Source organism: Embiotoca jacksoni, unplaced genomic scaffold, assembly GCF_022577435.1.
Source record: "Embiotoca jacksoni isolate LCO1_2020_lvr unplaced genomic scaffold, fEmbJac1.0.p SCAF_24, whole genome shotgun sequence".
Taxonomy (NCBI): Eukaryota; Metazoa; Chordata; class Actinopteri; family Embiotocidae; genus Embiotoca; species Embiotoca jacksoni.
In genome coordinates, this window is record NW_027185375.1 from 6,227,979 (window position 1) to 6,253,776 (window position 25,798).

The 25,798-nt window shown below is 46.2% G+C and overlaps 1 protein-coding gene and 1 long non-coding RNA gene across 2 annotated transcripts in view; both read left to right on the forward strand.

Moving 5' to 3' along the window:
* Window positions 1-3,110: 3,110 nt before the first annotated feature.
* LOC138204180 (uncharacterized) lies at window positions 3,111-7,747 on the forward strand. Its single transcript, XR_011178777.1, has 3 exons — window positions 3,111-6,611; window positions 7,169-7,358; window positions 7,495-7,747. It is a non-coding gene; the product is annotated as an uncharacterized lncRNA (long non-coding RNA).
* Window positions 7,748-7,818: 71 nt separating this feature from the next.
* The window catches only part of efnb3b (ephrin-B3b), an 80,014-nt gene continuing 62,034 nt past the window's right edge, over window positions 7,819-25,798 (forward strand). The window contains exon 1 of the mRNA XM_069159215.1: window positions 7,819-9,401. Coding sequence (XP_069015316.1) covers window positions 9,253-9,401 — 149 coding nt within the window. The 5' untranslated portion in view covers window positions 7,819-9,252. The remainder of the gene's footprint in view (window positions 9,402-25,798) is intronic.

Sequence of the window (25,798 nt, forward strand, 5' to 3'; positions counted from 1 at the left end):
CATCACAGTTGGGCGCTGGAATGACGATTTGCAGCGAGGACGTGTCACCAAAACAAATTCCGTGCGACTCTCTGTGTGATGTGAATTTGTTGAACTCATTCTTCCCACATTTGGCTGTGCTGGGGGGCAAATGTGGCCTCTGCCTGCCACCAGACAGATGGAGCTTACCCTGGCATGAGGACAAGGGACACACAGGACAGCTTTAGAGAAGACTCCTGCAATTTAGTGCAACTCTTTCATAAAAACTAAGGGACCGGGTAGGGACCAAATGGAATCGGCATCCAGGCCTTTAGTCACGAGCAGTGGTGGAAAGTTACAAACTACACGCAAATACTTCAGCATGGTGTCGAGGTATCGGTACTTTACTTAAAGTGTTACCATTTGAGGGAGGAGATGGTGTACTTTCCACCGCTATACTTGCACCCATCAGCCGTTGCAACCATTGGCAGGTGAGGTGCATTTTATTGATTGTCTTGTTACCGTGGCGCCTGTTCGTAGCGACGAGGTGGGATATATGAGACGGCAAGAGGTTCGAGAAAATGAGCGACTATTTAAGGGGGCCGAACGGCGCAAGAAGGAGGGAGGTGGCCTGGTCACACGAGTCACGTTTTCTTTGACATCGCGTGGACGTCTACCTGCGGAGGAGATGACAGCAGGGTGCACGATGTGTGATGCTCTGTTCAATGTTCTGCTGGGAAACGTCCTTCCTAAACATATTAAACGTATGGCAGGTTTTAGATTTGATGCGCCCGTGTGGGTCAAACTACCCACCGGTACAGAGCAGTTTGAATTGGCTTCACCGTGACCAGCTGATGCTCCTCATGGTGCGACGTCTGACGAGCGCACAAGATCCCTTAATCACATCTTGCCAATGATATTTCTATATTTTTACTCGAGTAAACTTTAGAATTCAGGACTTGTGGCATTGTACTTGAACCATCCCCTGTGACACGGCTCTGCAGATAGGTCCCGTTGTTTCGTTTGTCCAGCCCGGATCATGGCAAAGTGTGTAACACACCCAGTTCGCTAGAAGATACCGCGTCAGTGTATGTATGACCAGACCAGTCACGTGACCAGAAGGAAGCCATATGATGAGGTGGCCACAAAGGAGGAGGAGTTTGGGGTTCGTTGGGTCGGACAACATTTACACAGGAGGCCGGTGTTCAAGTCGGTGAGGAAGCAGAAGTTACCGCGGATTTCTTAACATAAGGGAGTTACTTAATGTGTTTAACTTAAACATGTTAAATAACGTACATGACGAACTTATTTCAACTCGAAATCACAATCTTTTTCTGATGCTAATCAGGACATGTTGGAGCCTAAGGCTGGCCATATCATATTTAACCCAGAAAATGATCTTTCACTAAAACAAATTTCATGTTTTTTGGTGCCTAAACGGAGGTTGCCCAAATTTTTGTGCCAAGGTGAGGCCAAATGTGACACTGACATCCTCTAGTGGAATACACTGGTCTATTACACACTTTTATTTTTTATTTTTTTGGTCAGTTAGTCTAAAACAACTATTCAGTGCATGGCCAATCAGTTTTTACTCCTAACTTTGTCCTCTAGTGCCACCAGGACATACACACATCCATGTTCCCTTCAGCATGAATTCTAATTACTTGATGATTTCACTCAGCCACTTTTTAAGGTCAAAATCGGAATTTATTTTTTACGACAAATTACCTGCGAAAAGTTGACATTCACATGCCTCAGCTGTTCCTTGTGTTTAGTGATATTTAGCAAACTATTATAAGAGCAATAAATGTATGCTGGAGCTCATTAGCGTGATCATTGTGAACATGTTGGCACTCTGATGTTCGCATCTTCTTTCAGCAGTGTGTTGCTGTCCTTTGCATTTTTTTTTTTTAATTTTTAATTTTTTTTTATTATCAGGCTGCAGGAATATGATCAATGATTTCTTCTGTTAACGCGAGTTAGCAGAGGAGCCAAATCCCCAAATACTAAATGTCTTCATGAGCATGACTCCAAATTGACACACCTCATTCTTCACAGTCAGCCGGAGAATGTCATTTTCGCGTCGCTACAATTTCTGCTCATTATAGAAGGACCAGTCTGAAGTTCAGATGACTTTAGGTTTCCCTTACAAAGCCTGAATCTGCGGGGATATTTTTATAAGTCCCAACCAACCCATTTCATCAGCTGCCAAAATAGCCACGTTCCTATGAATACATCCCATTTCCATTCCAAAAGGCTGCAGCTGTGATTGACGTGTCCTTGTTCTCTGGTTTACATTAGATGTGAAAATAATTGGCACCTGCACTCCCGCACATGCTCTGAAGCCAGGGGGAAAAAAAAAAAAAAAAAAAAAAAAAGCACAGTACCAGAGGTTTCATTTCACTGCCGGAGTCTGATCTCCTTCTATTCGCTCCAGATGTGGAGGCGCACACACACACACACACACACACACACACACACACACACACATGGGTGTCTATCTGAAATAGCTGGGGAAGATTAATCCAGAGTAAAGATGTGTCATACCATCGGATTCCACTGTTGCTGACAAGTAGAGACGAGTGGCTCCGCATTGATATTTCTCTCACGGATATATATATATATGCCCTCGCAGAATATCAACTGAGCTTCCACCGTCCCCATACCCTTCACCTCATCCTCTTCTCATCTCCTCATCCTCTCCCAGTCTCTTCTTCCTGCTCTACACACGTTCCCTCTGGCGATCTCCGTGTAGCCAGCTATCATGAGAGTGAGCTCATTGAAGTACATTAAGCATCCAGTATCCCAGCCGGCCCCGGCAGATTGGATGTGATCTTGGCGGTTTAGCGGGTTTGCGATGCCCAAGGAGGGTAATTGCTTGCGTAATTGCACTCCAGGGAAAAAGGGAGAGCAGTAAGGCCTAAATTCACCCTTCTGCCCGCCCTCGGGCTGCGTGGACAACTCGAATCCCGGGGTCTGTCCATCCTCTGCACCTTTTTCACAAGCGCCCTCCCGCTCATTCCCCCCTCTCCACGGCGGGAGGTGTGTGTGTGTGTGGGGGGGGGGCGCTTTGTAGGGGGAGTCAGTGCTCGAGGAGGCTGGAAGCGCAGGAGGAGGAGGAGGAGGAGGATGAGGGGGTGCGGGCAGGTCAGAGGACCTCTGCGAGGGGCTGAGGAGCAGACAGATGGAGGAGGAGATTAGGAGGAGCGAGGAGGTGTCCCGCTGCTAAAATGAGAAGGCACGCAGAGGAGGGGGAGACGGAGACACGCAGAGGATATGAAAGCCAAAGTCCAAGTGTGGCGAAATGTATGTGTGTGTGTGTATTCTTGCAACAAAGTTCAATCCGAAGATAATGAAAATCCTCTCAAGTGACATTGTGGGTGGCCTGAGCTAACACCTCCGGGTGATGACTTATACATGGAAGAAGAAGAAGGCTGGCAATTTTCTACTCTTGTTAGCCAACAGTGGTACTTTGTCTCTGATCGTCTGCTCCTACTGAACATGTAGATGTCTAAAGTTAAATAACAAATACAGTATGTGACTTCGTTTAAAAAAAAAAAAAAAAAGGTTTGCAATTCGCAAAAGGAGGAAAAGGCATTAAAAAGAAGTGTGACATTAAGTGTAGTACTCGTTCCAAATCATATCCTTCAGAAAAAAAAAAAAAAAAGATTCATAATGCAGCTGTTGTGTGCTGAAAGTCTACCACTGCCTCCTCGAACTACTTCAATGTCTTTGCAAGAAGCCACGCCCACCGGTCACTGATTGGTCCACCCTTTAGAGTAGCTGAGCAAACCTTAATACGAACAGGGTCCCCAGACTATAATAGCTCAAAGACCCAGTTTTAGGTTATGTTCCAATAGTGTACAGGGCTGCTTACCGACCCGTAGGTTGTAACCACTCTGAGGGTCACCCGACAGATCTCAGAGTTCGGAAAGCATCACGATAAACAGGATGTTTTAAAAAAAAAAAAATATTATCTTCTGCTCCCTTAAAGTTTATTCCAACACTGATCTTTGCTTTTTTTCCCCCCTATAAGACATAGTTTTCCTCTTCAGGCCTCTCGGATGAAACCAGCTGAGAAAATCAGTCTTTTGCTAAAGTCCTAACAACTACTGTGTATTCAGTCTGTATGATGTCACAAGCTGCACAAGGATTCGTTTTGTTCTTAGTATTCTCTTACCATATCAACAAAACAAAAAAAAAATCAATGTATGTTTTTCTACTTCTTGGCAAAAAAAACCAACCTTAAAACCAGTTCACTTGGTGTTTCTGAAGGTCTCAGCTCCACGTTTCGGCCCTCCCTTGTAGATGGAGTTGCTCAGCCGTCAAAGAGATGTTTCGTTTGTCGCCAAATGACCCACGTGTAGATTTCAGGTCCTGTGGCAACGGGCGGTCATGCATGTCTCTCCTTCAGGGACGGTCTCAGGTGTCCAAAGTGAATTTCGTGTTTTATTTTTGTCCAGCCATCCAGGAACTCCTGCTCTGACTCTGATCCCTTCCCAGCTGAGAATCATACAAGAAAGACAGAAGAAGCTTTTAAGTGAAGGCTGGCACTGAGGGACGTCAAAGGGAGACCTCAGGATGTCATTTCCAATAAATCTTCACCAAGACAAAGCAAAATCTTGATTTAAAATACAATACTTGGTTTGTGTGTTAGTTCCTGTTCTTTGCATTGTGGGACGACAGTGTCAGTCAGTGTACGTAGAGGAAATTTAATGTTTAAGCTATTTAAATTAGTCATATTTGGGTTGGAATGGATCCCTTTAGGTAAAGTTGCACAAACACACAGAGACTGTTATGAATGCAAATGTGAGTCGGTGTGTGTGAGAGACAGGTCAGCCGTCAGGTACAAATTTCCTGAGGCAGAATCAGCGAATCGCTGCGTACGATCCATACGTATAATCTGCAATTCACATGTTGCACAGCCGCCCCCTCTCCCCTGCCCTCCGTGTGTGTGTGTGTGTGTGTGTGTGTGTGTGTGTGTGCGTGCGTGTGTGTGTGTGTGTGTGTGCGTGCGTGCGTGCGCGTGTCAGAAAGAAAGAGGAGGAGGAAGCTCACAGGGATAGACAGATGCTGAAGGATAAAGACGTGCAGCTGAGATCTATCAACTGCAAGGCGGGCGAGGGTGCCATGCTCTGGCAGCGACCCACATCCTCACACACACACACGCACACGCACACACACACACACACACACACACACGCACACACACACACACATATCTGTACCACCCTCGGTGTAAATTTCATTCCCATCAGGGTGCATGTTTTCCTGTCTGAGGTCTTTGTGCTGCCGCCACCGTGGGTGTCTGTGCCGGTTTAGGTGTGATTGTGTATGTGCACGTGTGTGTGTATCTCAACCCTCACACTACATGCATAATGTCAACCATGCACTTACTGTAATTGCTTACGTTTTCAGTCATGCATGCTGTGCGAATTTGTGTAAATGCATGCATGTATGTGCGTGTATTTCGAGTACAGTGTGTCTGTGTGCGTGTGTGTGTGTGTGTGTGTGTGTGTGTGTGGTGAGGTCTGGCAGCTGGAGCAGACTGTAGCCAGCGTCGCCAGGGAGAGGATGCGGTTGTGACGAGGAGTTGAAGGTCGGTGCAGTAAATAAGGTCAGCCTGAATAAATGAACACTAATAAAAACACCAACATACGAGCGTATATGAGACGCACAAGGCTCCATCCTTCTGCTCACACATCAGTGCGGAGAGTGCGTGTTACTCAGCAGTATGGCAGATATCTGGCGTAGGTGGGATCTTATAGCTGTGCGGTTTAAAAAAAAACAACTAAAAAAAAAACGCGTCATCTTTCCGCACACAAGCAGAGGCACAAGCCAGCCAGTTTTCCCACACAGATAGATTCCCAGACAGAGCAGAAGGTTTTTTTGTTTTGTTGTTGCCAACTCCACCTCTGAACTGCTGTTGTCTATAAACTGGTCTATCTTCCTCCACTACATTTAGCTCTGTCATCTGCCCTGCCAAGGTTCCTGGAGGTCAGCGCAACAGAAACAGCACCCTCTTTATTTTCATTTTTCCTTCTTTCGTTCTTCGTCTCCGACCGACTTTATAAAATCTCCCTGCTGTATTTGTTTCTTGTTTGGATCTCCTAACCTGCAATTACAATTCCTGTTGAAAGAATGCTGTAATTTTGCATCGCGGAGGCAAAAAAGAAATGTCTGAACTTTTTTGTCTCGCTTGTAGATTATCCCTCAGCCTGCAGACAGTCTCTGGTTTTGATCCCCTGTAACATCCCTCTGCTGCAGTGCCCTTGAGCATGACACTGAACTGCTCCCAGCTTCGGCTCTGCTGTTTTTTGTAGACACAACTTTCCAATAATTCTTTCCTCTCCCTCCCTCCCTGCACTCCCCTCTGTCTCTGTCTCACTTTCATTTCCTCGCTCTCTCCTGGCTGTGCAGGAACAGGGCGAGGTGTTTGTGGTGCGTCGAGTTTTCCCAACTCTGTTGTTATGAAGTAAAATATTTTCAATGACATTTCTAAAAGTCTCTTCCTCTCTTTGTGTCTCCCTCTTGGTATCTGGAGCTGCGTTGCACTGAGCCACAGTTTGGGGAACTGATGGATGACTATGCTAAAGCATTACTGGCAGACCAAGATCTCTGTACGGGAGCAATTCCTTTGATGGAAATGTCATGTAAGCACGACGTAGAGTCAAAACCCCAAAATCTGAAAGAAAGTGACAAAAATGTATGTATTTTTGTCAGTTCATGTGAGTAAAACCTCATGTTTTCATGCACCTCTGTGACATTTTGTCGTTAACTGCGCTGTTTTTCAAAGGAAAGGAGCAGCCTGTTTTTTTATTTTGAAAGGAATAAATAACATTTCATAAAGATTTTGTAATTTTTTTTTTTTTTTTTTTTTTTTTTTTTTTTTTAAAGATTCAATGCCAGATATAGCCTCACTTTAATTCTCCAGTATTGATCAAACACCATAATCATATAATGCAATTCAATAGACTGTTAATGTATGTAAAACAATATTGTAAAATAGTTACTGGAAGTAAACACCAACCCTCAGGCCCATGCACTCCATCTACCACATGGGGGCAGTACAGCCACAGCTTTGACAGGCCTCCAATCGCAAGCATGTGTGTGTGTGTGTGTGTGTGTGTGTGTGTGTGTGTGTGTGTGTGTGTGTGAGAAATTCTGTACGGGTCCAAAGCATAAACACTGGTGTGTGTGTGGCCCACAGCAGGAACTGTCACGCGGCTCGTCCTGCAACTCATCAAGCCGATGAACCCACTTTGAAGTGCGGCTGCTGGATGCTGGGACTCTTCCCCTGCTCTGTCAACCTGGTGGACAGAGGACAGGGGAGACAGAGGGGACCACATCCTCCCACAGAAGGGATTCTTTTTGTTTAGACTGAGCTGCAGATGTATGAGGTGAGGACCAGTCCACTGATCAGTGTGAGATGTATTTGCGAAGGAGTTTGGTTTTCAGTCTTTTCCTGACAAATGTAAATTACTCAAAATTGTGGCTGTTAAATTGACCTGAAAGCTTTCCTTTAATCATCCACAGGGAGTCCTAGTGAGCTCATGTTGAGGCATATTTCTTCTATAGTGAACCCTGAACTCTCCTATAGGACATAGCTTTGATCCTACATTTGCATAATATCCTCCTAAAACTGCATCTGGATATTTTATTTTTTTTCCCCAACACAATCCTCTCCCCGCGCCACGTGTGATGCCCCGTAAATGCGTTGAGGGCGCTCTTGCTCTTCCGTGGCGCTGCCGAGCAGCTCGCGGGGCGCACGTTGTGAGCGTTTAGAGGGGTGTGTGTGTGTGTGTGTGTGTGTGTGTGTGTGGGGGGGGGGGGGGGGGGGGGGGGGTGTTCTTCAGCGCTTGAAAGGAGGCAGAATAGAGCGCCAGGGAGTCCAAAGGTCCGAGTCGGGGGGCCCCCCTGAAACTCTAAGAGGAGGAGGAGAGAAGAGGTGCTGAAAGGGACTCGATACCGCGTCCCCCCCCCACCCCCTCCGAAAAAAAAAAAAAGCCTGAAGAATTGCGCTCCGTCAGTGCGCCCTGCCTGCCAGTCGGAGGATGGGGATTTTTTTTTTTCCATTCATCCACGTCCCCTTTTTTTCCCTCCTCCTCCTCTCAAACAAGCCAGTCGGTCTGTCAATGTGCTGCGAACATTAGGGCAAGTCAAACCAGTGGGACTTTGAGACGGATGAGATAGGCTAACGACTGAAGCGCTTTCCTCCGGCCGAGAAGCGACGCGTACAGCTCTCCAAATGATGCGCTGCAATCAGACAGACGTCAATTTCTAGCAGGGACTGACGCTCATAACTCGCATCTTATTCCTTTTTCACAAGTTTCACGTCGGCCTTTCGCACGCTATCATTAGAGGGGAGATGCTTTTCTAGCTCTTTGGTTTGTTTCTCCTCAGTTTTCTTGTGTTGACACTAAAATTGACTCTTGGATTTATTATCGATTTGGATCGTGATTTTTTTTTTTTTTTTTTTTTTTTTTTTAAATTATCAACGAATCCGTTGTGAAGGATTTACAACCAGCCTGTATAATTTTACAAAGAGGCGAGTGAGGATTGTAATGCGCACTGACTGAGCCCACCGAGCATCAACACGTCTTCACGAGGATGGAGCTGTGGACACGAGTGACATCTTTTCCATTTTAAAACGCTTTTACCTTCACAGTTCTGGCCGGATCTCGACTGTGTCCTTCCAACAGAGAGACAATATTTCTTTCCAGTCCACCCTGATTTGTTGGAAGGTAGATCTGCTGGCGAGAAAACAAGGTAATGGGAAAGAAATCACACAGAGTCGGCACAGAGAACAAGGGAACATTGTTCGGAAAAAGACAATTAGGGCGCACCGAAAGGCAACAGAAATAGCTCCTGGGTGGCGGTAATTCGCAGAAATCTTTTGATTCTGTGGAGTTATATTTGAGCCGAGGAGCACTATTTCGGAAAAAAAAAAAAAAAAGGACGACTAATGACAAATTAATGGGAAAGTCATGGGATTGGCACTGAAATAGTACGAGCGAGGACGCGCTGAAAACGTCGTTTTTGGAGATCCAGACGCACGGATTGAACAAGTTTCTCCTGCACGTTTCAGCGTGTTTTTCTTATTTTTTTTTTTGCTGTGATCCAGTCCAATCTACGACATTTCGGATCCATGCGGTTGCTTGCAGCAGGTTTTCACTTCTCACTTTGACTGCCTTTACCTATAGCCTGGTCGGCTGTAGTCGCACATCCGTTGTTTTGAGAGTCTCCTTTGAAACAGCATTGAAAACATAGCGAATATTGCCCATTTTATTTTAAATGGGTCTGCATATGATGGGTGTCAGGGTTGAAATGGCGTGTCGAGGAAGTGGGAATGGATTGTGGATCCTGCTGGTATTCTTACTGGATTTACTGGGGACGACGGCCAGCAATATGGAGCCCATCTACTGGAATTCCCTGAACGAAAGGTAAGAACAGTTCTCATTTAAGATTTCAGAGGTTGACTGATTGTAGGTTTGAAGTTTTCCAGCTTGGGATAAACCGAAATTCCCGAAGTTGCATGTTCGAAGTGTGAAATGCAACTTGAAATGCCGAGAAGAGTTTATTCAGGCAACATTGCCTGAACGCAAGCAACTCTAAATGCAGCTACTAGTACAACATGACATGCAAAACAGCATAAAGTTGAGTGAGGGCAACAATTCACTGCACATGCAGGCCTACCACAGGATGAGTATTCATTTATTTAGGTTTTCATTTGGCCACTTTGTTGCAGTGTCCTCCCGAAATAGCATAATTCCATCATTACTGTTTGTAGCCAAGCAGAAGTTCCATCTAAACAGTGTAATCTGATAAATGTCCACACCTGGAGTTGACACACACTGCTCTGTTTCACAGCTGGTCTGAATTTGTCACCCTCACATTGATTATTGTGGATAATCCAGCTGCAGTTAGTCTTATTGGCAAACTGTGTGGGAGCTCCAGGCGTGTAGAAAGATGGAGGCTGTGTGGAGGATAATAAAGACTTGTGTGATGCTCTTAATTGCTGTTGCTGCATGACCTTGATTAAAGTCCAGGCCCAGGCCCTCAGGCCTCTCTCCAAACACCCAGCCTGCCCCACTTGGCCTCGCTCATTTGCATAATTCCCCCCCCCCCTTCTTTCCTCTGGAGAAGGTGTCAGGCATTAGCTGAGGAAATGCCATTTTAAACACCTCTCCGCTGTCCGGCCTTAACGACTGACACCAATTTTCTCACACCTCTGTCAGTTTCCCTGCATTTGAATGGAACTGGGTCTGGAGAAAAAGAAGGTGGATTGTATGGAGGTGACAGGAGGGGGGGGGGATTCATTGCTGTAAATCCTTGCTTCTGGGGACAAATTAGAGCAGTGATCATTTTGAACTTGATAAATACCTTTATGTAGGCAAACAGAGTATCAGCAAGGAGCGCTGGTCCAGAATAAAGCTTGTAGGTTTGTCTACATTACCCACTTTGTAACAGAAAAAAACAACAACACAAAAGCTAATCTAGGCTCACCCACACCACCACCACCCACCACCACCCTCAAACCATTCTCGGTTCACACCCATACCAGGGGCCTTTTCAGGCACTAACAGGTTTTTAATGCGCCCAATGTGCTGTAGGCTATACGGCCGGCCCGGTTCCTCCACCTCTCCACAGATGTGACTGTGCGTGGGCCCCTGCTGTGGAGCCAGGCATGAAGCCCTTAATGAGGGCTTTTTGTCAGCAGTGGGTGGATTCACCCAACAGGGTTGGACACGGGAGGGTAATTTCCACTGAGAAAGCTAACAGCCTGGGCTTTCGGAGGCCTTACAGGTGATTCCATATCCATTGTCTCCTAATGGAGTTTAGTGTTAAGGGTGGGTGTCAGGGCTTAGCAGCGAACAGGGCCTGGCTGGCAATTAGAAGGGTGGTGGCTTTGACGGCAGACTCCGCAGTCACTTCCACAGATTTGCTCACTCATATAAACATACAAAGCCTATTGTACACTACGAAGCTTATTCATGAAGCTTACTATTCATAGTTAATCAGCTTAGTCATTCCTTCAGTTTATTTTCTTGGCCACCCTTGTTTTTTTGTTGTTGTTTTTTACATACTTCCACGCACTTGTTTCTTCTTGCTCTCTACATGACAAGAGCTGTACTTTAGTATCGGCTGCCTCGGGGCAAAATTGGTTTTGGCCGTGGGCTGAAATATGCTAAGAGCACGTGCTTGTCCAAAGTAGCGTGCGTCTTCCAAGGCCGAGCTTGCCGAGCCCCCGCACACACACATCTGGTTTGTTGGTCTGAAATGAGGCGAAAAGTAAGCAGGAGCAGGAGTCTGTAACCATCAGGTGCCGGAGTGCACGTATGGTTCACGTCTCGTCTGTGCAGTAAATGGCCTGTCACGTTGTTAACCTCCAGACCTGCGCTGGATGTACACGCTTTGAAGTTTTTTTTTGTTTTGACTGTCCACCTGCAGCTTCCGTCCTCCACCTCCCGCTCCCCCTTCCCCTTCCCTCCCTCCCATCTTTTTTCCACCTCTGTGAGCAACCTCCTGCTCCTCCTTCTCTTCCTCACCTTCATCTCCCTCTCATCCCTCTCCTTGTTTCTGACGCTGCTTTCTCTCCCTCTGCATCCGTGTGTTCTCTCCCCTTCTGTCACTTTCCGTCTGTCTCCATCTCCACCTCGCTCTGTCACTCCCCTCTCCCCCGCCCCCTCCTCCCCCGCCCCTTTTCAGTGCAGTGACCAGACGTAGCAAATTGGAAACATGTGTCACATCCAGCCACTAATTATGCCGCTACGGCAGCCGCTGACGCACCCAAAAAAAAAAAAAAATGTGTTGGGAATGACAGAAATGAGGAGGGAAAACTCCGATTCGCTCCTGGAATAAATACAATGACCGGATTCGCGTTAAGTTGAATTAAAAATGTAGTATCAAAGTGCTTAGGGGTCGTCAAGTGCTATATCCGCCCTCCTATTGATGGCTCCATCAGCTGAAATTACTCCAGCCTGCCAGAGAGAGAGAGAGAGAGAGAGAGAGAGGAGACAGAAGTGTTCAGGGAGGGATATAAGCAGAGACAGGTGCCGGGAGGTGAAAGAGAAACAGAGGGAGCGGCAGAGGGAGCAGAGTGAGGGTAGACACAGTCCTAACCCTAAGTAAATCAATACCAGTTAAGTCTCAAGTGCCAATACGGGTTCTGCTTGAGGAAGAGGGGAACTGAACCAGAACGATCACCTTGGGAAGAGCTTCCCCCCCCCCCCCCACCCCCTCCAGACATACATTACCCTTATCTCAGCATCTCCTATTATTGGTCTTACACGGCCACCCTAATGAAAGATCGAATCTTGCATTACTGCCCAGGACTATGAGGGGATGGAGCGGCGTGGAGGTGGAGTGTGTGCTGGGATAGCAGCTGACCCCCCCCACCCCCCACCCCCACCCCTCTCCCCAACACACACACACACACACGCTGGCGGGTCACACTCGTCTTAACGCGCGCACACAAAAAAATAAATCCAAGCAGAGAGAGAACGTTGGCTCTGGTCACTCCTCTGATCACAGCATATGGAGTTTTGTAGTTTTTGGCCCTTCTGCAAGTTTGATTTCAGTGTCTGTTCTTGAGGCCAAAACCTCTCATTCACCCCTCCTGTTGCTCAAAGCCTCTCCTCTCCTTTCTTCACCCCCCCCCCCCCACCCCCTTTCCCCTCTCTCTCTGTCTCTTTCTCCATATTTTAGTAAACGGCTGTAGATTATTGCAAACGGCTGCTGAGGGTGGGCGTCTCCTCGCTCGCGGTGACTTGTAATACAACTATTCCCCCTAAGATCCACATTAAAATTTAATCCCCCCCCTTCCCGTTTCTCAATAATTCATTAATCGCCGGCTAATTGGCGCCGGATAACAGACTAGCTAACTAGGCTAAATGTTTCAGCTACAGAGAGAAAAAAAAAAAGAAAAAAACCGGAGAAAAGCGTGGGATCGCCGGAAATCTTTTTGGGCGAGGGCATGCTCGGACTGAGAGTGGAATAAGTGTTAGTAGGTCAAACAGGGTGTCATATCAGAGGAGCGGCACTCCCGACACCTGTTCACCGATTGTTGGTGTGTTTGAAACTCCACACCCGTTTTCACCTGCGTGAGATCCACTCGCACTGTACCTCCCCCCCCCTCATGAATAATGCACGCGCTGAGTTTTTTTTTTTCCTTGGCCGTGTGGATAACGAAGCAAGGTAAGCCTACACGCATCCTTGGGCGAAACGATTAAACAATATCCACTGGGTAGTTTTTCATTTTTCGGAGGATGTAGTTAAGAGAGGAAGAGAAGGGAAGGATATATGAAGCATATTGCTCGAGAGCCGCCTGTTAAAGCAAGCAGGCAGCAGCCCCCACCCCCACCCCGCCCCGCCCGCCCACCCACCCCACCTTCTTCCTCTTCCTCCTTCGACCTCCCTTTGGTGAAAAAGAGGTGTGTGTGTGTGCGTGCGTGCGTGTGTGTGTGCGTGCGTGTGTGTGTACGTTTACGAGCTGAGAGCAAACAGGAGCTGTGAAAAGAGGTTTCAGCTGATGTGGCAGAAAGGAAAAGGCCGGGGGAAGGAGAAAGCGACGGCGGCCAATCGGGCCGGAGAGGCTGCAATCTTTTTCTCCTTCTCTTTCTTTGCCGGGCCACGACGGGCGGGCGGGGCGGGCGGGCGGATAGATAGACACACAGGTATGCAGGTTGGACTGGGAAAACACAGACATGTGAGCGGACGGATCTATTGCAGCCGCTCGTGCTCAACAGATGCCTGCACACATCCACATAAATGAGCCCCGGGGGGCTCGACCTTCCCCTCCCATCGCTGTCGGACACATGTGTAAAGAGTGTGAGGTCCTAATGTATCTCCTTTGTTGCATGTGCAAGAGAGCATTAAACACACCACCACTGCCACTAGACAGTAAACACACGAGGGCAAATGTGCGCACGCACACACGCACACACACACACGCACACACAAACACACACACACACGCACACACACGCACACACAAACACACGTAGAGAAGAGATGAAAAAATTGGCAGGCGTCACGGACTGTTGTTCCACTCGGAATTCATTCATTATTTTATCACTCGATTATAAGTTTATTTGGCAGGGCACTGCACATTCATCAACATCATAACAGCTGTAAAGGGCTGTTGTAAATATGCTGGGGTTAGCTAAAGAACTAATTTACTTCCCCAGTCCCGCGAGCTTTAGAAGTGACTTTGGGATTTCAGTAATTGTTAGAAGTGCTGATGATTAGGATGAAGGAGATTTAAAAAGCGTGCGGCTGGCTGAGCTGGTTCAAAATGTTGGAAACACTAGCAGAAACAAGCAACTCTTTTTTTTTCCCTTCTTCTCCCCACTCCTGGAAACATGCACAAAACCACACACGCTTCCACGCTCACAGAGGTAGTGGTGGTAACAGTAATCCGGGCCGTAGGTATGAAGGGGTCACATGTGTCTCAGCATCACTGGGCAGATTGCCCTGGGTGGCTGAACCCGGAGCCCCTTAGCAAGGCCAGCCAACACACACACACACACACACACACACACACACACACACACACACACACACACACACACACACACACACACACACACACACACACACACAGGCCTCTCATTAGCTTGCTTCACAGCACACCCCTGCCTAAGCAGGATCATCCAATCCTCCTGGCAGCATTTGGACTGGGCCAGGTCAACCCCCCCCCCCCCACCCCTCTATCCCCCTCCCTTACAGGACAGAGGGGTGTGCAGTGTAAGGGCAGCCTCTGTCACAGTGTTCATCACCTCCCCTATCCTTCCTCTTGATTTGCCCTTCAGTCTTTTAGCTCTTTCTTTTTTAGCTTCCTCCTTCTCCTCCGTCGTCACCCTTCAGCTTGGAGGCTACCAGCTCTGCGGCTGCTCTGCACATCTTCACAGCACTGGGTTGGGCTCGCATTGCAGCAGCCGCTGTGGCATCATTCCAGATAAACGGGACCGCAGCGGGAGGGAGTTGGACACTATTGTCATTTTGTGGGTCTGGATTCTGGTTTGTGACGGAGGATGCGCTGGCATGTGCGTGTTTGTGCCATGAATACTAAACTGTGTTGAGATCGTCAAGTTCGAAGCAGTCCTGTGTTTGGCATGTGGAAATCTCCTTCTTATCAAGTGACTTAGATTGTTATTGAGTACTTAAGTTTTATTTTTCTGACGCTCGTGAAAAAAAAATCTGCCAGTATAATAAGATATTTTTCATCCCGTTAGCAACTTGTCTGAAGTATCATCTAAAATATGCATTAGCTAGAAGACATTTGACACCATCCTGGTAAATCATTGTAAAAAGTTGATTTCTGCGGACAACAAGTTGAGATATTCTTCATGTGTTGCCTGATGGCAAGGATTTTAGCAACTAACTGACTGATTGAAAAGAGTATTTTTTGTAGCACGTGTTTGGTCTTTTTACACCCGTTCTCCCCTCCAGCGAAATAAAGGTGGAGCCCTCTTTTGCATAGTCCTACACACGGTTAAGGCCGAGCTTATAAAATGCAAAGCAAAAGACAAATGTTTTGTTCTCTTATCTGCGAGTCCCTCACTCATCAGCCAGAATTAATCTCAGTTTCGGCCTCCACATGCCATCACTTTCAACAACACCAAAACCCATCACTCTCCTCTCGCCGTCGGCCAGTGGACGTCAACACGGCGCTTTGATTGGACACGGGCCCAAAATGGTTTTGTAACTGAATGTTAAAGAGAGTGTGTGTGTGTGTCTGTGTGTGTGTGTCTGTGTGTGTCTACACAAGAGAGACAAATGAGTGGGTTTGCCGGCGGACAGCTGTGCCTCATCACAGCTGAAGTTTTGGCAAACATCTTCGACCGATATGAGCAGGAGGGCAAAAATAGAAGAAGTGGGTGTTGTCAGGGTGAGATGAGGCAAAGATGGAGGAGATGGGAGAGCTGACAGGCTCGGAGAGGGAAACAAAAAGCATGAAAGACGGTGAGGGAAGGCGAGCGAGGAGAGAGATGGATGATTTGGAGGCCTGGCTCGTTTTGACATCGGTACTGGCTGATGTGACGCGGCCCAGACAGCGAGAGTGACGGATGATCCACAGGTCACCACCATGACTAGCTGCTTCCTGCTCGACTAAGACCGAGCCGGCCCCTCATTCCTCATTACTGACACGTCCCATAATATTTATCCCTGTGAAGTCCAGCACGAAACACGGTAAGCTTTAAAGGAATTCGCCGACTTTTGGGGCTCGAATGAGCTCTTTGATCAACTTAGCGTGGAGCGATTAAGAGACTGGCAGCTGTTTCCCCTCTCTGTTATTCACCACAGTTCATATGATAAGATGAGACGCTGCAAACACACACTGCGCTTCAACTTCACACAGTACGCAGGAGTCACAGAGGCAGAAATGATGCCAAATGCCTCGTAGCAGAACAACGTTTTGATGGACTTAATTTGCCAAAAGCTAGATCGATTGCTTTTAAAAGAAAGCTACTGTTCCACTGTATAATCAATACTTGAAGTTCAGTTCACTCCGGGGTGAAGTGTTTTAATTTACATTTATTGGTGAACCCACATTGTCTCAACTTGTACTTGAGATTTTCTGAATTTTTCAAAAGACGTGGTTTACAACTGATACGCTGCGATCAGCACTGTGTGTGGGAGAAAAATAATACAGCGAACGCGAGACACCACGTTTTTCTGAGCCATTGTTAGAGTCATGCTTCCTATTCAGAAGTCAACTTGCATTATGGTCCATTGAGGCTGCAGTCAAAAGGTGTCTCTGCCTCGTCTTTGATGGATTTCATCCAGAAGAGCCCTCTCTCTTTGAGTCCGCGAAACACACTCCAAAAAATCCTGACGTTTCGCTGGGATGTTTTCCTTTTACTTGTGCTCCATTGAAGCTTCGGTGGAACACAGTCTCACTCAGTCATGTCGAGGATAACAACAACAAAAACTCAAACTACAAAACGGACCTAGAAATGCAAGGCACACAGTTTGTGGCTGCGTTTTTTTTTTGTTTTTTTTTTAAAGTGATGAAGTGGTTACAAGTGGAGTTTTCTTTAAATATCTCATTTAGCGTTTTTGACATAAGAAGCTGTTACCCAGAGATTTGCAGAAAACGCACAGAGCCGCAAAAAGAAGCGTACATGAATCACGCTGCCTGCAAGGAGCCTGGTAACAAAGCAGAACCGGCATTTCACTGCTCAAATACAAAATGATACATGGCTTTTATTTGTGTGTGTGGAAGGGGGTTGGTGATTGGAGGGGTTGTGGATCCTTTGGCAGTTGCAGTAGATGTTTTGGTTTCTTGTGTAGGAGATGTGGAGACCTGTTATTCCGAGGCATCTTAGCTTGAAATAATCTTTACCCATTGACTTACAATGGGTCAGAGATGATCCTAATGCTAAGAGGCTTTGGTGGGGAACCCCGTCCTGGGCTGCCCCGCTGCAATAACAACCAGTCATCTTGAAACCTGGCTTACTAATAAACGTGCACATTTATTACCCCGTATATGCACAGGGCCTCCTCCTCAGATCTTTTTGCAATATTCTCCATGACTGACTCTTGCCACCTTGATTATTTTTCCAGGCTTCACACTTTCTTCTCCTCAGATGTGTGTGTCTGTGTGTGTGTGTATGTGTGTGTGTGTGTGTGTGTGTGTGTGTGTGTGAGTGTGAGAGTGAGAGAGAGTGAATGAATGTGAAAGAGACATAGCGAGAGGGAGAGTGTGTGTGTGAGAGTGTGTGTGTGTGTGCGTGTGTGTGCGTGCGCGCGCACATATGAATACTTCTAATTAGGAGTTAAAAGACCGTACAGTGAGCATCGTCCATCTGGCTTTGGCATTAGCCCATCGTTGTTATAGTCTATAGGGAAACTGACCTTGGCGAGTTGCGCAGGGAAAAAAAAATCATGCTCCGTTTCCTGGGTTCTGCATAAAATACAACATAAGTGGACCTGACGTTAAATATGCACGATTATGATGGAAATGTGAGATTAAGATGAACTCTACTGTTTTCAAATGCATGTTTGAGCTTCATGGGAGGGGAGAAATGAAAGTTGTCAGTGTATCGGAGTTTGCGGAATTAAATCACACATGCCGAGTTGGAAGGTCGCACATAAGCCACATGGTTCCGTTTAAGTTGTTGTGATTTGAAAACTTCTCACTTGTGACTGGAAAGAAGAGAAGAAAAATACACATTTTGATTTCAGTCAGCATTTTTGTCAGAATACGAGAACTCTTAAAGGGATAGTTTGACATTTTGGGAGATATTTTTGCCCAGTTGGATGAGAGGAAACCGCTCTTTGTATATTCTTTAATGCTTGCCGTACTCACTCCAAAATATCTGCTTAAGCTCAGTAATTCACACACTGTCTCTGGTTTCTTATTCTGAAAGATCGCAACAATTTATTCAACTCATTACGGTATGCTAAGCTAAGATAATCACCACCTGGCTATAGCTTCATTCTTAAAGCTAGTTCAGCTACACTGGATGATTTTGCTGTAAAAAAACAACAACCAAGAAAACACAAAATAACATTGTGTTGAGTTCATATGCACTACAGCTTCTAGTGGCAACCAAAGTTTGAAATGCTATAGTTTAATGTTATTAGTTTAAAGCTAGTTAGCTTGCAAGTCAGACTCTATTTTAAAGCTAAAATTGGCCAACAATAATTAACTTTAGCCCCTATAAGCCACTTATTGTACCAGATATAGTAAAGCTGTGAGCGCTGAAGTCCTTGAGTACATTTTGTTGAGCAGGGACTTGTATTACTGCTTATACATCCATCTTGGACGTCATTGAAGAGCTACACTGTAGAGCCCGACCAATTTATTGGGTGGCTGATTTTATTAGTTGATATTGGCCTGTTGCAGATATATATTACTGATATGCCATATTAAACCTTTCTTTTTTTTTCTTTTTTTTTTTTATCCAACATAATGCAAAAAAAAGAAGCTTAGGGGAAATCATAAATTGTCCTATTTGCATGTTTTTTTTTTAAATTTTTTTTATAATTATTTAGAATGATTAAAATACCCAGTGAAGTTTGATGTTTCAGTGCTCAGTGTGGACAATAAACTATAAAATGTCCTGCCTCCATTACACCTTCGTCACAAGTGTCAAAAGTGTTTGACAACCCCATTTGAGGGATCATTGCAAATTTTTTTATTTTTTTTTATGGATATCTATATATAGTTTTTGTATAAAGAATATCGGACAATTCTTCAATCGGTGTCGGCATCGGCCCCAAAAATCCAGTGTCCGTCGGGCTCTACCACATTGGGTTTTTTTGCACTGAGAAAGTGATCCAGACTCATGGGTTTATGAACCCCTTTCAGACCGTGCGGTGGATAAACTCAAAAATGCATGGTTGTCAAACTAAAACAAGGCCGCTTCTCCCACTTCCTGAAAAGCAGACATTTTGCCGATAAAAGTATTCCAACCTGAAGCAATGATTTAAGGCCGTGTACAAAAGTAAACCAGCTGACTGCTTCCAAATGGTCTGGGCTTTTTTTGTTTGTTTTTGCAGCGTATGGAGTGCACTGCAGTGCTTTGTTGTCTAGGACAAGTAACTCTAACAAGATCCATCTTGTATAGAAAGAGCGGTGAAGTGGATTGTTGTTGCCCCTTCCACATCCCATCATCTGATACCCCCGGCTCCGGCCGTAATACACGACTCTGTGTGTGCGCGCTCGAAGCGACAGAGCTGCTTTTCTAGCGCTTTTTTTTTTTTTTTTTTTTACCCTCCTCTCTACTCCGTCTCTCTCGTTGCCTTTGTCCTCATGTCTCGCAGTCAACGTTAACACACACCAGCATTCATATACACTGGCGTACACACATCCAGGCATGCATGCACACAGAGGAGAGCTTGTATATACACACACACACACACACACACACACACACACACACACACATACTCATACTCATGCATGCACAGATGAAAAATGTTATTGCTCCCAGTGTTGGAAAAAGTCCAAGTGGAGGGGTTGAGTTTCTTCAGAGGTGCACTCCACCACCACCACCACCCCCCACCCCCAACCCCACACCACCCTTTCCGTCAGTAGCGTATCCCTCACTCCCCTTCTTCCACTACTTCTTCTCCTCGTCTCCGCTCTCTCTCTCTCTCTCTCTCTCTCTCTCTCTCGCTCTCCCTCCTTCACTTCTTCCTCCTCCCTCTGCTCCCCGTGAACAAAAGAGCTCCCCTCCCAGAGCTTCCACTGAAAGCCCTCACACACACTCGGCTCTCCAGCTTCACACTCTCCCACACGCACTCTTAGCCCTCTCGTCGTCTGCAAAACCAGTCCACTTCTCCACGCTAATCCCCACCCACCCCCCCACCCTTCATTTCTTTTGTCTTTTCCTTTACTTTCTCTCTCTTTCATTGCCTGGCTTACCACCAGTGTAAGTTTCCTTCGAGATCCAAGCCCTTATCATGTTACAGCTGGTTGGCAGACAGTAAAATTTATTCCCTTGTTTTTTTTTTTTTTTTTTTTTGGTCTTAAATTGCTCCCATCTCCTTCTCCTCTATTTTCTCTCCTTTCCTCCAACAGCTCATTTTGTCTCTCTCCTTCTTTGTGGGTGGTTTTTGATCTGTGGTCTCCGTTTCTCCTCATCACTGTCCAGCAGTAAATAGGCCCTCTGTAGTGGAGACAGAATGAATAATCATGATTGCCTATCACAGTGGTGTCAAAGTAATTTGGGAGTCGCTGTGAACCAGAGCTCGGCCTGCGTACACACACACACACACACACACACACACACACACACACACACACACACACACACACACACACACACACACACACACACACACACACACACTCTCATACCACTCCCTCAAAATTTTCTTCAAATCAGGAAGCCAGTCCCTCATTAGCTGCCTGGTCATTTAATCTCCCTTCCAAAAATCGTTGTCTTCCTTCCTGATACTTTATCAGTCTTCCTCCCCATTGGAGTGCAGCTATTGCAGGTCCACAGCCACGGCAGGGGGAGAAAAAAAAAAAAAACAGATGGAGCTCCCGCCTTTCTTCATTTTCTTTCATCCTCCCCTTCTTTCTTCCCTCCTTCCCCACAAAGAAAAATCAAGCCAGAAGAATGCCGGTGCTCAGGAGGGGGATATGGGGTAGATGGGACAAAAGCCCTCCTCTTCGACAGTCTCTCTCTTGTATTCTTCGGCTTTGGGTTGATGGATGAGTGGCACGACTGTGGGTCACTGTGCCGAGCATGTGCAGTCCTGTACCTTGTGTGCTTATGTGCTTGTGTCCGGGATGCTTATTACACGGCGCTGATAACGCTCTGGCTGTGTGGTCTCAGGTTTGGAAGAGAGTGTGTCTTGTCCTCCCAGCTGCTGTGCTGTTTGTGTTTGGTTTCCCTCTTTGTGTGTGTGTGTGTGTGTGTGTGTGTGTGTGTGTGTGTGTGTGTGTGTGTGTTTTCAGTAAAGCCACCGGTCCCAGTTAGGCCGAGCCCATCTGGAGCCTCAGTCCTGGGTGGCCGTGATGTGTGTGTGTGTGTGTGTGTGTGTGTGTGTGTGTGTGTGTGTGTGTGTGTGTGTGTGTGCGCGCAGTGTGTGTGCACAGCTGAGCACTGCAGCACGTCCAGTCTCTGAGGTGTGTTCTGGCACTGCCTAAATCACACACACTATCTGATTCCTCCGAGCCTTAATGTCGACGCCGTCGAGCAGCCAAACAATGCCGCTATCATGCATAAGTGCTCTAATTCGAACTGTATTTTTAATGTTATATCTATTTAATCAAAACCTTTGCTTTCTCCTTATGTTTCCTCTTAAATTTAATCACTCTTGTGACGGGCGAGCTAACTCTATTATGGTGGTACTTAGCTAGAACAAAAGAATTCACTCAAGGTCTTGTTTAAGTGCTTTCTCTACCCTCATGATGCCCTTGCATGCCGAATAGAGTGAGGTTTTTTTACGTGTGTGATTGTGTGGATGTCAGGCATGCGTCATGCGTGGGTGCGTGCGCTTGTGTACGTGCCCTGCGTGGGATTGTGTACACCCTCCTCCCCGCGCCCCTCACCGTCCCTTCCCCTCCATCACCGCATTAAGCATTATTTGCAAAACAACACAATCATGCGAGACAAAGCAAAGGTTTCTGGGTGAGCGTGAAAAGAGAGCGTGAAAACAACAGACAGCGGCCTGTACCACTTGACCCTATCGAAAGGGGGTGATGAGGTGGTGTGGGAGGGGAGAGGGTTGTAAACCAGGGAAGAGATAATCCCTCCCTCCATCCCCCCTGCACTTGGGCTCTAACGTGACAAGCTGGACTGTCAATCACTCAACAAAGCTGTCTGTAAGGGGATTATGAACCCGCGGACCCTCCCTCCTCTCCCTCATCTCCCTCACCCTTTTTCCTCTGTCTTTTTGCCTTTTCCCCTCTTCTTCTTCTCTCCCTTCATTTTTTTTTTTTTCTTTTCCTATTTCTCCCATTGCCACCTCTTGCATCCTGCCCCTGCTTTGTGCCTGTCAGTCCCCTTGTCCACTGTCCTCTCACAACAAAGTGCGTCTTTCTCCTCGGACATATTTTGCTTTGCTGTCTGAAGCTTAGTTTATCTTCAGCTTTCCATCCGTCCCCCCTCTGTCCTCCGTAAGCCCCATTTCTCTCCCTCTAAAGCCCTTCGCGCTCTTTCTCTATCTCTTCGTCCCACCCGTGCGTCGTTTCTCACCTAGACAAGGGACAGGTGTTTGTCTCTGTGTGTGTGTGTGTGTGTGTGTGTCTTTGGGAGGTGACACATGTCCTCTATCAGGACAAAGGAAACTGGCCACGCACCTGCACACAAAAGAAAGAACTACGAGTCTTGTAGTACAAACTATCTGCACTCTTAAATAAGAATGGCAGACAACAGCACAAGCCAGACTGAGGTCAAAGTTGCAGAGGATAATTGATTTAAGAACACAAATACACGCAAAAAAACCTACTTTTTTGTATGGAAGTCACAACTTTTGCCCCTTTTTTTCCCCAAAGTTTTCTTTCTTTTTTGCGTCCTGCCCCCCCCCCCCCCCCCCCCCACCCGAGCATCAAGCTGTCATCTGACTAAATGTCACCTTTCCTATCAACGTGATGAATAGCTTGCGGTCCTATCTTATCTCCCCGTCCTTAACCATGCTGTTTTAAACCCAAAGCTCTGCCTCCATCGGCTCCTGCAAGGTGGTGACGGAAGCTCCTCCCGCCGTCACCCTCCATTAATTCACCATTTTTTTTTCCTCGTCGACTATCTCCCACATCTAACTGTCTGTTAAATGTCTGTTTAGTTTAAGCGTCTGTCAGCGTTCAGACGGGCTTTCACTCCTCACCTCCTTGAACCGGTTTGCCCACCTGTGGTACTGTTTCATCTCCCTCTGTCTCCTTTTGTTTTTTAAAATTGACTCCCTGTCTCACACGCAGCGTCTCTGTTTCTGTGTTTCTCACTGGTGATCTGTCCAGTTTGGCCAGCGGGGCACGGTTAGCTGCAGGACATTAACCAGTTAATCTGCCTCAATCCTATGAATAATCTCGCCGCTTTCATCCAGAAATCAGAGGTCGGCTCTGCATGGAGGTTTATCCAGGGGTTAAGGTTTTTATAGTTTGACTGCAACATTTTATTAAAGGTCTGTTTTTAGGTTCATATCAAGTTAATATTCTTCTTATTGGTTTAATTCATTTTATCCTCTTTTACTGTATTTTAAAGCTATTTCTATAAAACGAAAAACATCACAAAGTACTGATTTTCTTCTGGATCTGTTATTTAAGGATTCTCTGCATTTTTTCAAAACTATTTTCCTATTTCAATTAATTTTTTCACAGGCTAACAGCTTAAGTTGCTCAGTTCGGATTTATTTGTACTATAATTGTAAATCTCATTTCAGTTTATCCAAAAGTGTTTGTCATGGCTTGATTTAGACTTCTTGTTAACAATAATAACCCTGAAGGAGACGATGATGCAAAGAGACTTCAGTGTGGAGAAGAAGCAAAAAAATTGATGGAGAGATGGAGAGATGCTGAGCTTTAACAACCATTCATTTTGCCATTAAGAGAGCGAGATTAGACGACGACAACGACGAGCGAAAGTGAGGGAGAAGAAAGAAAAGGCAGAGCGAGACACTTAATGTGGGTGACAGGGTTGTTATCTGGCAGGCAGCTGATGATTTTAACAGCTGTATTATCTTGTGTATCTCATATTGGATTTAACTTCATTCTCTTACACGCGCCGTTCTCTGATTGACGCTCTGATTAAAGACATCCACTGTCAGAGATGCTGGAACAAAAGGGGGGGTGGAGGGGTGAGGAAGTTGGGGAAAAGAGGGAGAGGAGCAGTGCAGTCGTGAATGAATGCAGTTTTTTTTTTTCACTTCCTAGCGTGGCGGGGCAGAGATTGTTGGTTTGCTCAAACTGCCAGAGAGCCGGTTGCCTGCAGCTCAGCGTCTCACTGTGGCAGTTTCTGTTTGTACCGTTGCTTCTTACAATATCAAAAACGAATCTCCTGACCAAGCAGTACAGAATATGTCTATATCTTGTCGTGTAGACAGGTTTTTTTTTTTATTGAAGATTATTCCACCCCTATGTGAAAAACTGTAGCCTCTCCATCCCTTTAAATGGAGCCGCTAGCTAACTTAGAGGGCATGACCCCGTGGTAACCTGGCTCTTTGCCACAAAGCAACACAACTTTATCTGTCAAGGTGCACCAGTGGCCAATTACTGTGACTTCCTGGTGTATTATTTGGGAATGTGACAGATTTTCTACAGATTACATCATGTTTGTCTCAACAAAAGATACAATAATAGCTGTCCAGAGTTTGTTCAGTCTCGTCTCAGAGTATTGTGAACTTTTGCCGTGTTCAATAAGCCTTCGAATTCTCAGATCTGTTTCTCAAACTTCACTTCCTGGATTGTATTTCATGCCTTAATGGTATCTCAATCACCACATGGCCTGTGAAGCAGGCTCTTTGGGTTGCAGGGCTGAACAGGTGCTGACAAAACTCTGCTGGTGGCGGACTTTTAATGTGAAGCAGCAGCAGCAGGAAACGGAGGGTTTGCATCAACAAGTGGCTTAGAGCAGCTCTGATGTGTTTGAGAGTGATCAGCAAACGGTCACAAACGGCTGATATCTCAAAAGTAAAACGGCACAGACACGCAAGTGCAAGACGCAGATTGTTGGAGTGGGAGATTGTCACAGGTTCACCACAGTAGCATTGCTCAGCGCCGCTATCCCGCTGCTGTAGAAGGCCGCAGTGGAAACATAGTGTTCACAGCTTGGCATACTTTAGTGCTGCAATGTTTCCTGCTTAAACAAACCGCAAGAAGTCAAAGGTGAGAGGTGAGAGGAGGTGTGGGGACCAATATGTGGCCGAGTGAAACAAAAGCTGTCTGCTAACGCCTCCGAAATCTATAAAAGACTCCAACAGGTCATCTGTGCACAAGAACCAGGATTTTGTAATAATTTATGCACTTAAATGAATCATTTCCTGTTCATGATTTGTGCTTTTAAAATACTGCATGCAGGCTCCTGATTTTTTTTTTGCCATATTTTCACTCCTGTTCAAGCAGCGATGAAGAACAAAGGCAGAGGAGAGATAAAGGGAGACATAAGGAGGAAAAAAACTGGGAGGAAAAGAGGGTTAAGAAAAAAAAAATAGGGAAGGTAAAAGATGAGAATGTGTCATACCTCTTATTAGAAACTGTGACTCTGATCTATTTGGACTCATCTCACACCTCCGCCTCAGCTCGTCACTCTCTCTCTCTCTCTGCCCCATTCTCTCCCACCCAGCCTCCATCGGCTCTCTCCTGCTTTCCCTTTGTCGCACTTGTATCTATCTCTCGCTATTTCGCACTCTTTTCTCACTTTGAGTCTCTCACCAGCAAAAA